The 16,854-nt window shown below is 42.5% G+C and overlaps 1 protein-coding gene across 5 annotated transcripts in view; it reads left to right on the top strand.

The window, feature by feature from the left end:
- ARHGEF28 (Rho guanine nucleotide exchange factor 28) overlaps positions 1-16,854 on the top strand; it is a 367,072-nt gene that overhangs the window by 238,490 nt on the left and 111,728 nt on the right. For all 5 annotated transcript variants that reach the window (XM_077462520.1, XM_077462516.1, XM_077462518.1 and 2 more), the window contains 2 exons: positions 8,105-8,235; positions 10,240-10,535. In XM_077462520.1, the coding sequence (XP_077318646.1) occupies positions 8,105-8,235; positions 10,240-10,535 (427 nt within the window). The remainder of the gene's footprint in view (positions 1-8,104; positions 8,236-10,239; positions 10,536-16,854) is intronic.

Below are 16,854 nucleotides of genomic sequence, written 5' to 3' on the forward strand. Positions count from 1 at the left end.
TAGGGTGGGGGGCCCGGTATGTGGGGGCCCCCTTATTAAAGGTTACTCCCAGATTCCGATAAGCCCCCAGTCCCAAAGACCTCGACAACCAACGGCCAGGGTTGTCGGGAAGAGGCCCTTGTCCTCATCAACATGGGGACAAGGTGCCTTGGGGTGGGGGGGGGGGGGCGCAGGGTGCTCCCCTGCCCCAAAGCATCCACCCCCCATGTTGAGGGAATGCAGCCTGGTACAGTTCAGGAGGTGGGGGTGCTCGCTCGTCACCACCTCCTTTCCTGACCGGCCCGGGCTGCGTGCTCGGATAAGGGTCAGGTATGGATTTTGGGGGGGACCCCACACCGTTTTGGCATAGGGGGTTCCCCTTAAAATCCCCTTAAAATCCATACCAGACTGAAGGACCTGGTATGCTCTTGGATGGGGAACCCATGTGTTTTTTTTTTATTTTAAAATTTGCCGTGGTGTTCCCCCTCAAGATTCATACCAAACACAGTGCCTGGTATTGGCGGGAATCCAAGTCGGATCCCCGTTCATTGAAGTCGAACGCGTCTCTCACTTCAAGTCACAGGGCAAAGTCGGATCCACAGTAGGACGAGTGTCGTGTTGCACCAGTGTGAACTCGGCCTTAAACCCGAACACATATTAATTACACAGGTTCTGTGGCTGATTAAGGTGGTAATTAAACTCAATTGGTGCCTTATCTGCATTTAATTAGCCTCAGAACCTGTGTAATTCAAATGTGTTCAGGTTTAAAGGGATGCGGTGGCAACTCTACATGTGATGCTGAACCTCCATGACTTAAAGAACTGAAATCCAAGAAATGAAAGTGGGGAGCTTGAGACAGTGAGGCCCCTTTCACACGGCCATCCGTTTTTTTTGCCAGATAGGATAGGATCGCATCCGACCAGCTGGCGTCGGGTGTCCACTGACATCCGCCGCTCCAAAGAAGAGACTGGACCAATCGGATCCAACTGAAAAACTGACCCTTCAGTCTCTTCTGTGGAGCAGCGGATGTCAGTGGACACATATCCACTCACACCTGCCGCCATCCGATCCAGTCCTGTCCGCCAAAATCAGATGGATGGTGGTCCTATTCCCCATTAGTCTGGCAGATCGGGTGGCATCGGATGGATTGCCCCACAGAGGAGAGTGGGACTGTGTCCAAGTGGGCTCTAGATGATTTTTCCACAGCTTCAAATGCACACAGGAAGAAACTCCCAGTGTGCAGCAAAATCAGAGTAGGTCATTTCAGTATAATTGTGCAAGACTGGGAAGGCTGGAGCCCAGATTTAATTATAGCTCACAAAGGATAACCATTTAAATTTGATTTCTCCCATCAGCAAAATCTAGACTTTTGTTTTTCTACTCTTGCATTCATGAAGGGAAGAAAACGCAGTCAGCGCATACACTGCTCTTATCAATAGTCTCTTGTGTTAAATAGGTACAATTTTGGTTGGCCTGCACATACAGTACTTAAGTCAATATTTAAATGGGCACGGCAAGAGGACTGCCTGTTTTTGTTATGGTGGTTGGATTTTTATAATTTTTTTTGCTTTGAGGGCCAGTTCACGCCATAGAAACCCAGTCTAGATGCATTTCAGATGCTTTTCTGCATGCACATTTTTGATGCGTTTTTGGTGCTTTTTTTTATATTTTTTTTTTATTCACCTGAAATAAGGACAGGTGTGTTTCAGTGCATTTCTGGTGCCTTTAGGTGTGTTTCAGTGCGTTTCTGGTGCCTTTAGGTGTGTTTCAGTGTGTTTTTTATGTGTTTTTACTGCATTCTAGTACAGTTCAGTACTGGAACTGACCATTGAAAACCATTGAACTTACTCTCCATGCATTTTTGATGCAGGAAGAAAAACGCACTGAACTGCATGTGGTATGAACTGGCTTGGAAGTTATTGGAAAAAATATAGAATGGTTAGAGCTTTTTTCACTATCTGTATCTCATTAAGAGGATTTTCATTCACTTGTCCTGTAGACAAAACTGGAAGTGAGATGAAATCTCTTCAAAGCGAGGGAAATTCTCTGAGACAGGTCTCTCCATTTTAATATTTACCTTCCTGTTCCAATGAAAACTTTAGACATTTGAGTTTTCTCCTAATTTCAGCCTTGGTTCACATTGACTGCGGGAAAGCTGAACACGCACGATTTCATTCCCGCATGTTGGTCCCTATTTTGGGGGCAAGTTCTGAGACATCTGTGAAGGTTTCTGCACAGATGTTGATGGAAATCGCACCCCGAAATTGCCAAAAGTAGTACAGAAACTACTTTTGGAAATCGGCGCAGTGCCACAAAGGCAGCGTTGCACTGATTAGGATAGTGCCATTGCCAGCAATTGCTGCGATTTTACATGTCAAATCGCATGCCAAATTGCACCAGTGTGAACAAGGGCTCAGTCCCGGGACAGTAAAGGATCAGTAAAGAGAATGAATATCCCCCAGAGGAACACAGTCTGTAATAAAAATCTGCCAGAGGTTCTAATCCTTCCCCATGCTATCCAAAACAAAAACAAACTTTTTTTGGCTTTAGATACACTTTAAAACCCTTAAAACCCAACATTGGGATCTTTGCAGTGAGGCTCCTTTACAATTGCTTCAAAATGTGGTATTGGACAGCCTTTTTTAAATCACTATGAATGCCAGTCAAAGCCGCTGTCACTAAATAAAATGGTTACATTACAGTCCTTTTTTTAAAACTATACCACATATCGCTTTCTTGGTGGGTACCAATGGGCTGGGGATCTGCTGAACGGGGGGTACTAATGAACTGGGGATCTGCTCAGTGGGGATACTACTGAGCTGGGGTTCTACTGTGCCCTTTTAAAACTAAATCAACACACACACACACACACACACACATGCACCCACACACACTGCATTTGCCTAGTTTGTTTATTGCTTAAAAAAAAGCATCATCGAAGCATCACAGTACGATCACCGAAGCACCACAGAAGTATGAAAAACGCATCAAAAAGTCATGTTGAAATGGTGGGTGCTTTAATGTGTGTTAAATTCAAAGCAAATGTAAATGAGTCCCAAGGGTTAATTACTCATTTGGTGTAGGGGGAGATGAAGTGGATGTAATACCTACATAGTTACATAGTTGGTAAGGTTAAAAAAAAGACACCGGTCCATCCAGTTTAACCTGTGGTGTGTGAGTGTACTTGTGTTTATGTCAATAGTACATTGTATATCCCTGCATGTTGTGATCGTTAAAGTGCCCATCTAATAGTTTTCCTCTCTGCAGTTTAGGGTTAAACCACTTATCTTCCAATTTCAGTGAATAGCGGCATGTCTTTTTAAATTCCCTTTCACAGAAAAGTTTTTTTCCCTATGCTAGGGTCACCAGAACAGTATTTGTGCAGCGCTATCATATGCCCTCTCAAGCGTTCAATGCTTGTAGTCTTTCCTCATAGCTGAGATCCTCTAGTCCCCTTATTAGCGTTGTTGCCCTTCTCTGGACTCGCTCCAGTTCTAGCACATCCTTCTCGAGGACTAGTGCCCAAAACTGGACGGCATACTCAAGATGCGGTCAGAGTCAGATTCTTGTAGCGTGGGAGAATTATCGTTTTATCTCTGGACTGAATCCCCTTTTTAATGCATGTCAATAATCTGTTGGCTTTGCTTGCAGCAGCTTGGCATTGCATGCGTTCAAAGGAGCTTTCCATGCAAGTGAAACGGGCCATTGTAAGGCTTCAAAAATGAAACAAATCCATCAGAGAGATAGCAGCAACTTTAGGAGTGGCCAAATCAACAGTTTGGTACATTCAGAGGAATGAAGAATGCACTGGTGAACTCGGCAACATAAAAAGGCCTGGAAGTCCATGGAAGACAACAGTGGTGGATGATCGTAGGATCCTCTCTTTGGTAAAGAAAAACCCATTCACAACATCCAGACAAGTGAAGGACACTCTCCAAGAGGTGGACGTATCATTGTCAAAGTCTACAATCAAGAGAAAACTTCACGAGAGCAAATACAGAGGGTTCAACACAAGGTGAAAACCATTCATAAATTTGAAGAATAGAAAATCCAGATTAAACTGCCAAAAAACATCAAAAAAAAAGAAAAAAAAAAGCCAGACCAGTTCTGGAAAAGCATTCTTTGGATGAATGATAATCTGTACCAGAATGACAGGAAGGAAAAAGCGTGGAGAGGGCTTGGAACAGCTCATGATCCAACGCACACAACGTCATCTGTTAAACATGGTAGAGGCAGTCTGATGGCATGGGCATGCATGGCTTCCAGTGGCACACGGTCATTGGTGTTTATTGATGATGTAACAGAAGATAGAAGCAGCCGGAGGAATTCTGCAGTGTTTAGAGATATACTGTCAGCCCAGATTCAGCCAAATGCAGCAAAGTTGATTGGACGGCGCTTCACAGTACAGATAGACAATGATCCAAAACACACTGCAAAAGCAACCCAGGAGCTTTTGAAGGAAAAGTGGAATATTCTGCAATGGCCAAGTCAATCACCTGATCTCAACCCAATTGAGCATACATTTCATTTCGAAGACAGCTGCATAAAATAAGGGGGACTGAGGATACTCAAGCGGGAGATCTAACAGGAGTAATGCGGGTGGTAGGAAAAATGGAAATTGCTTTATTGGTAAACGTAGATAAAACCACAGAGACCTTCACCATTTCATAATAAAATATGACAACATTGTCAAACCAGACAAGTAGGTACCACGATCGTACCTCAATCTTCACACATACACAGCTCTAAATCCCCATTGGGGGAATATGCTAGTCTAAGAAAAAAATGACAAAGGGACCCTGGTCTGCAATAGTGTTGTGACCGTAATGTCAGTATGGATAATAGACCCTGGGATCCAAAGTCAGAAATAAAGGCATCTACATGAGGTGTGTAGTGAGGGGATTCCGCTTTGTTCCAAGATGGAAAGATGATACTGGGTTAGATCCTTGGCCGAATGTCAGTAAAGTTCCACACTAGAGAAAGAGGGCTCTGTATACAGTGGACAAGAGCCGAGCTGGTGCAGAGCAATGCCAACAGGCAGTGGACACCCTCAGGTACAGGTGTGTGCAACACAGGTTAAGGTGGTATCAGGTTAAGGCAGGTACAAGTAAATAGCGGATACTACCGATTCGGTTGGTCTCACCAGTCCTCACTACCACCAGAACATTCACCTGTCTACCCTGGGATCAGCCTCCATAGCACAGCAAAACAAATCACCGCATCCGCACTCCTCCTGTTAATCCGTCTAGTGTCCCAGCTGAGTAGCTGAAGCGGCAAGGCAGGTCTGATAGCTCCTGTCTGGGTCAGAACATCACAGGTACTGTTGTGGTGATTTCACACTGTCGTGATGATGTCACCTTGACGAGTTTCACTCTTCAGGTGAGTTCAGCTGCAATTAGAGCTTTGCAAAGGAGGAGGAAACCCAGTCTTTGGTAATGTTCATGGGTTCCAAACTTCAGGCAGCCATTGCCAGTAAAGGATTCTCAACAAAATATTACCAATTAACATGTTATTTATGATTATATTAATTTGTCCAATTACATTTGAGCCCCTGAAATTGGGGGGGGGGACTGTGTATAAAAATGGTTGCAGTTCCTAAAATTTGTACTTGATATTTATGTTCAACTCCTTGAATTAAAGCTGAAAGTCTGCACCTCAAATTCATTTGGATTGTTTCATTTCCTGGTGGCATACAGAGCAAAAGGTATTAAAATTGTGCCTGTGTCCAAATATATATAGACCTAACTGTATGTCGGCCCTTTTTTATGTACTGTTACCACGTTGGCTTTTCTCTAATCAGCTGGTACTCTTCCAGTCAGTAAACTGCCCATAAAAATTAAGAACTAGCTATCACCTGGCTGAGTTCCTTAAGGACCCTCAGGTGTAAGCCACCTGGTTCTAGTGAGTTATGTTAAGTTTTTCAAGTCTATTTCTGATACTGGCTACTTGCCTTACTCCTAGCTCTGGCACTCTCCTCTTCTCCTGACTCTGAGCTGTGGGTGGTTCTTGAGCAGCACCATAAACAAGGAAGGACTATCAATCCTGTATTTGGAGGAGGTAGGTGAGTGACTGCAGCTGGGAGCACCTTAAAAAGGCAGATTTCAGGAGCCAATGCATGGAGGGAGCCTACAGGTGTGAGGAGTAAGGTAACTATTTCTTGTTACCCCTGCACCCCAAGACTTAAGCAGCAGTTGGCCATTGCAGTTTCTTTTTTTTTGTGCCCGGAGTTGGGCTTTAAGCTTCATTTATAATGCTAATTGCCTATCATCAATGGTGACTCACTTTGGTCAGATTTTTTTTTTGAGTCACTGACCTGGAACAAAAGTGCAGGTAGGGTCTATTGACTTTACTCAGACCTTCAGTCTTGCATACTTGTACTGGGTCAGCAACTTGGTGTTCTAAAGTCAGTGTAACAGCCAGTCAAATAACATCTTCAAAAGGATGTCCACAATGGCAGCTCCCATTTTTCATGACTGGCTTAGTTTATCTTCAGGGTTACCCAGTTGTTGCTGGGTGGATGGAACTGCCATTAGGATGTTGCTTTGGTAAGTTTGACCAAAGTCATGGTTTTAGCAGGGCCGTGCATATTTGTGGGCTTCTGTTATTAGCTGAGGGGTTAAAATACTTTTTCTTTGTTTGCAACATATAATTATCATATTTCATTGTTTACAATTCCTCTCTGTGTTCTTTTGTTTAAGAAGCACATCCAATACCCTAGAGATGACAAATAGAGTGCATGTACAGGATTAACGAATGCTGTGGATGGATTGTGGCTTGGACCTTTGCCTCTTGTCAGCATAGAAATGCAGTAATCTTCCTAAAAATGCATCGCTTGTTGTATCTTGTTCCTTCTTGGAAATATCTAGGTAGTCATATGCTGCCGTCCCAAACACGAGCCAGAACTTTGCTTTGAGCCCTGGCCATGTGTTCTCCTTTGGTTACCCATTTATTGGTTATCAGCAAAGCCTTATTTATGGCACAAGTTATCATGTATATTTCATCATTTAAGTCCTGGATTAACTTCACAAAAGTAATATAACAGGAAATCCAAATGATTATGAATTTGGCTGGAAAGAATCCTTCAGTGTCTGTTAAGAGTCCAAGATGTAAGTTTGTATGCAATTACCTGTATCACTCATCTACCCCAATCGTTCGGCAATGTGGGAGAGAATGTGTGCATTCCTGGTAATGGATTTATCTTGAAGGAAAAATTGAACATGGTACCATTTCTAGCTTCCAGGCCAGGACAGCCTCTAGTGCTAGGTTGGAGCTTCAGCTTTGATAAGTAACAGCTCACTACGTTCATTCTTTACCATCGCCTTTGCCTTTACTGAGAAGAGTCAGCTGTAACATTTCCTTTCTTCTCCTTCTCTGTTTATGGCATGAACTATGAAAATGAGTTTTGACCATTTAGAGCCAACTTGAACAATTTACAGCTTGCTGGACTATCCCCCTCTGTTTTTATGGTACTTGGAGGTACGCTGAGCATTTTTCGCCTATAAATAGGTTCACCATACAGTTATAAATTTCAAGCACGGAACACCTCCGCAAGCCAACATGCTATAGTAGGTCAATCGTTTATTAGGTGAAAAACAAAATGCTCAAAAGACTATCAGAGTATTGGAAGTTCAACCAAAATTAAGACCCACATAAAAGAAACTGAAACCCTTGACTTTGATAGTTTCAGAGATTTCAGTGGTTGAATGATCAAATCGTAACTTTTCCAAAAATACCCATGTTGTGGATTGTGGCTAATGATTGGGGGTGGGCAGGTCCTATTTGTCAGAGGATCCATAATGGTATTCATAATGGTGGATTAGAGTCATAATTTGTACAAGGAAAACTGAGTACACATCTAAATATACCTTGGGAAAATTTGTGTGCTCATTCAAGCATGTATATTTACATGCTTGAATGAGCACACAAATTTTCCCATTTGTTGGACAATATTTCTGTGGGCCATTTCACATGCCTGTTACTCAACCTTTTATATGACTGTGCCAGTTTCCTAGAAGGCATAATAGGCCGTAGTCTTCTTTAACCTCTGCCATTTATTGTTCTCAGTCAGAATTCTTATGTGAATGTTATATTTCTTCTAGTAACTCGAGTGAATTTTTAATTTCAGAAAAAAGACATTCATCGGTAGATGTCCTGAAGAGGCTGAAATACCCACCCACTATGCTTGCTGCTACCAGGCTGTCTGCTATGCTAAATGGCAATGATGAAGTGTATGCCAACTCAATGGTGGTGGATGAAGTAAGATTTGGTTATATTGGCAAATATTTTTAGACATATGATTTACTGTAATGAACTACACATCATATCTTTAAGATTCAGGTTGGGACCTTTGTCCAGCATGTTATTTAACACGAATCACAGGAGCTGTGCAATGGGATAGGATTTTTAGTTTTAGATATTTTTTTTAATAACTTTGCCCATAGCCTCCCTTCATTTTATAGGATTTAGTGGAATTATTCTTTATTAATCCCAACAAGGAAATTATTAAACCTAACACTGTTCTTTAAAAATGTAACTTTTTTTTTTCATGGTGGGGAAGACTGAGGGATATATATTTATATATTAATCTGGACACCTAAATGTTTTCTGTTGTCCTTCCTCTGACCAGTGTTAGCTGTAACATGCTGGGTAAAGATAAGTAAATTATGGCAATTTCATTCTACTACCATTTCAGAGGAGTTCACTGGACAACGTATAGTAAGCTAGTACTTGTATGCTAGCATGTGTATGCTTATTAATCCACATGGGACATTGGAACAAATACTACCTAACAGAGCAAAATTGCTTAGATCTTCCCTACCCCTCTCCACTTATACATTCTCATTAGGGCAGCATCTAATAAGGGAGTATGTTATGTTTAAAGCAGAGGTCTCCAAACTGCAGTCTATGAGCTGAATGCGGCCCTTTGCTAGCCTTTATCTGGCCCTTGGGTCACTATCCCTCCCACTGATAAAAGGCACTATTCCTCCAACTTACACCAACAGTGGGACATAATTCCTGTCCCTGAGACAAAGGATGGGGCACTATTCCTCCCAATGACACCTATGTGGGGCACTATTCCTCCCATTGATACCACTGATGGGGCACTGTTCCTCCCAGTGATATCAATGAAGGGACACTATTCGTCCTACTGATACCAACACTGGAGCACTATTCCTCCCACTGATGCCAATGATGGAGCACTATTCCTCCCACTGATGCCAATGATGGGGCACTGGGGCTGCTGAGAAGGCCATACAGCCAGCCCTCCTGTACTGGGCACCTGCTGAGCAGGAGGGCCAGCTGTACTGCCTTACTGCAGACACTGATTCTTTTCTGCCTCTTCCTGCAACGCTGTCAGCTTCTCCTCTGCTCTCCCCAGCTGTGCTGCCGGAAGTTCAGTTCTAACATCCCTGCCCCCATTCCCTTGCTTTCTGGACCCTCTTGTGCGCCCCTTTTCTCTGCAGCGTTGCCAGCTTTCCTCCTCTTTGCTCCCACCGGCAGTTGCTGCGGGCACACAAGAGGATGTTTCAGGATGGAGAGCAGGTAAAGGGGCCTCTAAATATGTCAAATAATAATAATGATTTTAGTATCTTTTTTGTGGAAATATAATTTGGTATTTTAGAAGGGGAGGGGGGGGGGTGTAAGCAGTATGGGGCCCCATGATTTCTAACCACATCCCTGTGGAGCAAAATTCCTCCCACTGATGCCAATGATGGGGCACTATTTCTCCTCCTACTGACCAAAGGCGCTAATTTATTTAATCCCACTGACCACCAGGCCTGAGGCGTTATTTATTCCCACTGGCCACAATTCAACCCCCTTTAAGTCTGATGGACAGTAAACTGGCCCTTTGTTTACAATGTTTAAAGACCCCTGAAGCAAGGTAGTCTTGCACCATAATCATCTCTGCGTGTACATAAATGTACATAAATGACAGTGGGATCCTGCTCATAATATAGATTGAAGCTTTGTCTGTTCACTGAGCAAATTTGATTGCACAACGAAATATTGCAAACCTGACTTTATCCAAAGCAATTCGCTTGTCCCATTTTCTGTGCAGGGGGAGCACACATGCACAGCTTCTATTACATTCAACCACATGCTATTGAGTTTTCCCATATCATGCATTGTATCAGTGATTATGCATCGATTAAAGTGTACTGTTTTTTTTACTGTCCTACTTTAAGAAATAAATCTGTGTCCCAGGTGGGAAAGTCAAAATTTTGCTGTTTGACTTATGTAAGCTTTTAATTCTTATAGGTGAATAATTCGGAGATTAACTTCATTCACTTGAACAATGCTGGCTGTGAAGTTCCCAATACAGACCAATTTGACTCCACCCTGACATCTGAGAGCTCTGTCAGGGATACCAGTCCCTCCACCTGTACTTCCCCTGAGAATTCCCGAACAGAGGTAAACAATGCAGACAGTGCAGACTCTCCCGCCTACATCTCGCCTTCAAGGCTTTCTACAACTGCAGCCAGTAACCGCCAGTGCAGAACGCTGGGATACAGCTCCGAGAGAAATGCCGCTTATGTGGCCTACAAGAAAAGAAGGTAAGGAGAGTGACTGCAAAGTAGAATGCTTTACATCTTTAGTATACTGCCACACCACTAAATATATAAATTGAGTAGGTAAAGGTTGCTGATGGGAAGGTTGGTTTAATCCACTCTACCGTGTTAAGCAATATCTGTATAAAAAAGATAGATGCAAAATGAAAAAGTCGCAAAAATGGCGAGTCAGTATTATTGATAGTAATAGTAATCGTTTTATCTAGCATGCTTCATCTTTGCAATTTTGTGCAAACAAATATTGTAGCAATACAAAAATGTGTGCGTGTGTGTGTATGTGTGTGTGTGTGTGTGTGTGTATATATATATATATATATATATATATATATATATATATATATATATATATATATATATATATATATATAAAATATAATATTATATATGAAAAAAATTCCAAACTAGGACTGCATGGACGGCAGAATGTGCTTCCATGAGATAACAAGCTACAGATAATAGGGTTTTCTGAACTTGCTTAACCAGTAAATAAGGAATATAAACCTTTCTTAAATAATGTAGCAAAGCTGGAAGTGTTTTCTAGTGAACACCTGCCTCCCGTTGTTATGGTATCTGCAATGAATGATCAGAATCTGCAGCCCTAATGACACCTGTCATTATTCATGCCTGTAAGATAACCCTTGTATTGCAAAATAGGCACCACCACCATCAAAATTCTGCTGCATAGATCATTTATCCTGGGGCATGCACAATATTCAAATTTTGACTTTTGAAAATTTGGTACCGACTCCATGCCTTGTAGCATCCAACTATGCAAAATGCGGCCTAAGAAGCTGACCGAGAGATGCCTCGCGTTGTAAGATGAGCTGGGGATTCACCTTAGTGACAACTTTTCTGAAAGTCTTTGTAGCAAGCAACAAAGTAACAGGCACTTGGGCTTACTAGTTCTTTCATGTGTCAGAATTGTTTGACAGCTTTACATGATTGGTTGTGGGTCATTTAGATTAAAACTCTGCCGGATCAACTATCCTGTTTCTTATGTAATATAAAAAGAGAACAACATGTCCTGTTTCACCCAGAAGCTCAGAGCTTTCTTGCACTCTTCAGTCACCATGCTCTAACTCATGGATCTTCAAACTATGGCCCTCCAGTTGTTTTGATGCAATTATTAGTTACACCTACTGCCAATAATGGTGCATAGCAGTTTTTGTGTAAAGCATTTGTGAAGTTTTTTTTTTCCTTTAAACTAACAAACATGCAATACCTACCTGCTCTGAGCAATGGACCTGCACAGAGCAGCTCGGCTCTTCCTCCTTTCTGGTCCCCCGCTGTGACTCCTTGCTACTCCAATTCTCTGTGTGTCTGCATCTATAGACACACACAGCAGGGCTTGGCCCAGCCCCATGCTCCTTTGTCAGAGAGTTTGACTAACAGCAGGGAGAGCCAACTCTCACTACCTCAGGATCGCTGCAGAAGGGCACAGTGCTCCATTGAGATCAGGCTCAGGTAAGTGTTATGCCCTGTACACACGGTCAGACTTTCCAACGTCAAAATCCGTCTGATTTTTTTCTGACGGATTTTGGCCCAAACTTGTCTAGCATATACACGGTCGCACAAAGTTGTCGGAAAATCCGATCGTTCTGAACATGCGTGGCACTTTGTCCGTTGGAATTGTCTACACAGGATCGGAATTTAAACAATTGGACTTTGTTGTCGGAAAATTTTAGATCCTGCTCTCAAACTTTGCGTGTCAGAAATTCCGGCGGAAAAAGTCAGATGGAGCCCGCGCGATTGCATTTTCCGACAACATGATCCGTTCGCACATTTTCCGTCAGAAACACCAACCGTGTGTACAGGGCATATATGGGGTAAGGGGACAATACACACACTGAAACATTTTTTTTTTTTTTTACCTTGAAGCAGGGGATGCCTTGAAGCGGAGCTCCACCCAACTTTTGAACTTTTTCTTAAAGTAAAGACTACACCTCCACCGTTTTTGGATATTTTTTTTTTCACTTGCCTTTACTGGTAAACAGGTGAAATATCATCCCAGCCTCGCCGCAGCGAGGTACATCATGTCCTTTTTTGGGTCTGCCCTTCCTCCTCCCCCCCCCCCCCACTGCCTTCTGGGACATGTATGTGTCCCAGAAGATGACTTGGCCATTCAGAAAGCACCACACCACTCGTTGCATGCACAGTAGGAAACTGGCAATGAAGCCTGAAGGCTCCACTGCCGGTTTCCCTTAGCTACTATGGTGGCACTTGTACCCAATCCAAAGGGCAGATTGGCCTCCAGGGGCTGACATTGTGGGCTCCCTGGACAGGTAAATGTCCTTAAAAGTCAGCAGCTACAGTGTTTGTAGCTGCTGACTTTTTTTTTTTTTTTTTTATTTCAGGGTGGAACTCCGCTTTAAGTTAAATGTTTAAGCTTTCCAACCACTTTAAATCCCAAGTCTAGTTTTCTTTTTTCTTTTAAAAAACAAATTCCCAAGCAGGATTTTTAAATTCCACAAGTCATGCCACCATTTCCAAAATTGTTGGTAAAGAGGTATGTATTAAGAATTTTTGAAAAAAAATCAAATCTGGGTGGGCTAGAAATGAGGGGGGCAGATAAGGTAGGTTTTAAGAGGTTCCTGCAAAGCCTGCAGCAACTCATTTAGTGTTGTAGTCTACCCACCCCCTCCTGTCCTTCTGAAATCTCATTGGTCAACAAGGGAACCCATCATAGTACAGGACCAGTAGGAATTCAGGAACAGGGGGGAGCTTGGGAACTACTTGGAAAAACTGGAGCATTGCCTGTACAGAACAGATGGTATTTGCCTTTAGCAGAGAGACGAGGCCGGCATGTGCAACGTGCACCCCGTAGCATACATTGTCACATTAATGACCTTTAGAAGCTTTAATTATTATACAGGACATAAAGTACAATATGGCAGTTTTGATGTTGTACCATCCAAAATTCCTCTTGAATAAATATAATTACAACATGGCTCAGTTTATTAAATTCCAGACCTCCTAGAAACCTGCTTTTTACCATACTTGAGCATTTTTGGTGAATTTTTGCACCCGACCTAACCAGTTTATATTCTAATAACAGCGAGTTTTATGGTCTTCATTCCTTCAATGGAACTCTAGCCATGCTTTGTTTTAATCGCTTCCACTGCACTAGAAAACACAGGTCTGTGCAAGAGTACACAGAAAACAGTTTCTATGTGCCCTATTCACACCAAAATGCTGGCGTCATGAGTTGCAGAGGTGTGCAGAAATATCCAGTGTATCTGAATTTATCCATAACACACATAAACAACACATTAAACAAACATCAGTGCAAGTGAAAGGGATAACACCAAAAATGGGGGGGGGGGGGGGACAAAAAAACACAACAGTGGATGTCAATGCAAATAAAAACACTGAAATGAACATAACGCATATAAATGTGTGTGTGTGTGTGTGTATATATGTGTGTGTATATATATATATATATATATATATATATATATATATATATATATAAAATATAAATGTATATTGATGCATCAAATTTTTTTCATGAGTTCTTATGCATGTTATGGTGTGAGTGAACCCTTAACCACTTGCCTACGGGGCCCTTAAACCCCTCTCCTGCCCAGACCAATTTTCATCTTTCATTGCTCTCACACTTTGAATGACAATTAGTCATGTAACACTGTACCCAAATGAATTTTTGTCCTTTTTTCCCCACAAATAGAGCTTTCTTTTGATGGTATTTGATCACCTCTGTTTTTTTTATTTTTCTTTGTTTCTGTGATAAAATTTTGCAAATTATAAATTTTTCTTCATAAATTTTGGCCACAATTTATACTGCTACATATCTTTGGTAAAAATAACCCAAATTAGTGGATATTATTTGGTCTTTGTGAAAGTTAGAGAGTCTACAAGCTGTGGTGCAAATCATAAAGAATTGATCACATCTGATGTACTGGTGGCCTATCTCATTTCTTGTGACCCGAACAAGTCAGGAAAGTACAAATACCCCCCACATGACCCCTTTTTGGAAAGTAGACATTCCAAGGTATTTAGTAAGATGCATGGTGAGGTTTTTGATGTTGTCATTTTTTTCCCACAATTCTTTACAAAATGAAGATTTTTTTCCCACAAAATTATCATTGTAGTAGGTTATTTCTCTCACATGGCATGTGTATACCACAAATAATGCCCCAAAATACATTCTGCTACTCCTGATTATTACGATACCACATGTGTGGGACTTTTTCACAGTCTAGCCACATAGAGAGGCCTAACATGCAGGGAGCACCATCACGTGTTCTAGGAGCATAAATTACACATCTAACTTGTTGACTACCTATTACACTTTTGAAGGCCCTGGAGCACCAGGACAATGACACTGACGTGGCACTGATGACAGATGGCACTGATGGCACGTGACACTGATGACAGATGGCACTAATATGTGGCACTGATGACACGTGACACTAATACGTGACACTGATAACAGATGGCACATGACACTGACAGGTGGCACTGGGGACAGGTGGCACTGGGGACAGGTGGCACTGGGGACAGATGACACTGGGGACAGATGACACTGGGGACAGATGACACTGACAGGTGGCACTGGGGACAGATGACACTGACAGGTGGCACTGGGGACAGATGGCACTGGGGACAGGTGGGCATGTGTGTTGTGTGTGTTTCACTGTTAGTGTTCACTTACGTTTCACTGACGCTGCAGCTGCAGCACGGAAGCTCTCCCTCCTCACACGCAGTCTCTGTGTGAGGAGGGAGAGCTGGCGATGAGAGATGATTTCATATGTTTACATATGAGATCACCTCTCATTGGATATGCCGATCGAGTGGTAAATGGCCGCTGTGATTGGGCATTTAGCACGATCTGTGATTGACTGTGTCCAAGGGACACGGCCAACACAGAACTTCCCAGATGCACGCTCGTGGCGGCACGCAGAGGGAAAGTAAACAGGAGGACGTCCAGGGACACCCTCTCTGCAATTGGCGTCCACACTGTAGACGTCTTTCGTCTATAGCGCAGGAGTGAAGTGGTTTAAAGCCTAACTCCCTGTTTTAGTGAACTTTAAATAAGTTTGTTTGGACCAAGCTGTATACAGTATATAGCCTCAGCTAGAGTGTATATAATAGTACACAGTACACAGCAGGACGAGAACTTTCTGTCCCACACCTGGAACAAAATTGAATCAGGCTGAGCATTCACAGAAAGCTTTGTATTTTTTTTAATGAATACAAAGCTTCCTCTGAGGCTGGAGATGATGTCATCTGTCTGCCTCTCCACCTCAGCCAATTAGAGGAAGCCTTGTATTCATTCAGAAAAAAAGCTGCCTGTCAATGGCTAAGCAGTGCTCAGCCTGTGTTTTTTGATGGGAAGTTCACTTCCTGCTCCCGGAACACAGCGTTGTAGACTGTATGTAGCTGATGCTACATACAGTTTATACAGTGCTGACAGCCACTGCATGTTTTGTTAAAAAAAATTGTGCGTTTGGACCAGCTTGGTCCGTACAAACTATTTAACCCCTCTGCGCTGACTACCTCCCATCCCTTTAAGAGTTCTAAAAGCCAAGAGGCTGGCATTCATGTGACCTGAGCTCCCGATCGCAAATACTCTTCGGAGTGCTTACCAATCCCTGCCGACTACCGTGCTGGGAGCATGCAGGTGACGCATATGTGCATACATCCGACACCAAAAGGTTAAAGTTCACCAAAAACTGGAGTTGGGCTTTAAGTTTGGGATAAACTGGGGAAGTGTTACTAACTCTGTCAGGACAGTATGAATGGCCTAGTTCAGGTTAGGGAAATTTCCCGTCAATTCCTTTCTCGGTGGCAGGGAGTTGGTATTCAGTATGAAATATGAAGCTGCGATTGGGGAATCTTGTAATTATATTGTAATGTGTGAACAAGGCGAGACTATGTTGCAGTTACCCTGCAGCTAGATGTAGCTACTGTTGGGTGTTTGTTTTTGGATGTACAACCTCTAGAAAAGCATTTGCAGGGCGTGGACTATTAGTCACTGTTACCTGAAGCACTTTGTTCTGTGACTGAACTTCATTCATTACCTGACACAAATATGTCAGGGATTTACCTCCATGGTGACAGAAGTGACACCAGAGACAAGTCATTAGAAGAACATTGCTCCTACACTAGTGTAAACTGCTCTCATGACTTACACTGTGAGCAACATTTTGCTTCTCTTAAAATGTTTTTCAGCTGTGCTTCAGTTTCACGGCTTGCCAGTTGGTATTTAATTCACCAGCACATAATATAACATTTTACAGCTGTCTTATATTGGGCCCGAATGCTGCTGTTTTATTTCCCTCTC

This window comes from Lithobates pipiens, unplaced genomic scaffold (assembly GCF_037356315.1).
Source record: "Lithobates pipiens isolate NorthernLeopardFrog02 unplaced genomic scaffold, aLitPip1_a1.2 Scaffold_3, whole genome shotgun sequence".
NCBI lineage: Eukaryota > Metazoa > Chordata > Amphibia > Anura > Ranidae > Lithobates > Lithobates pipiens.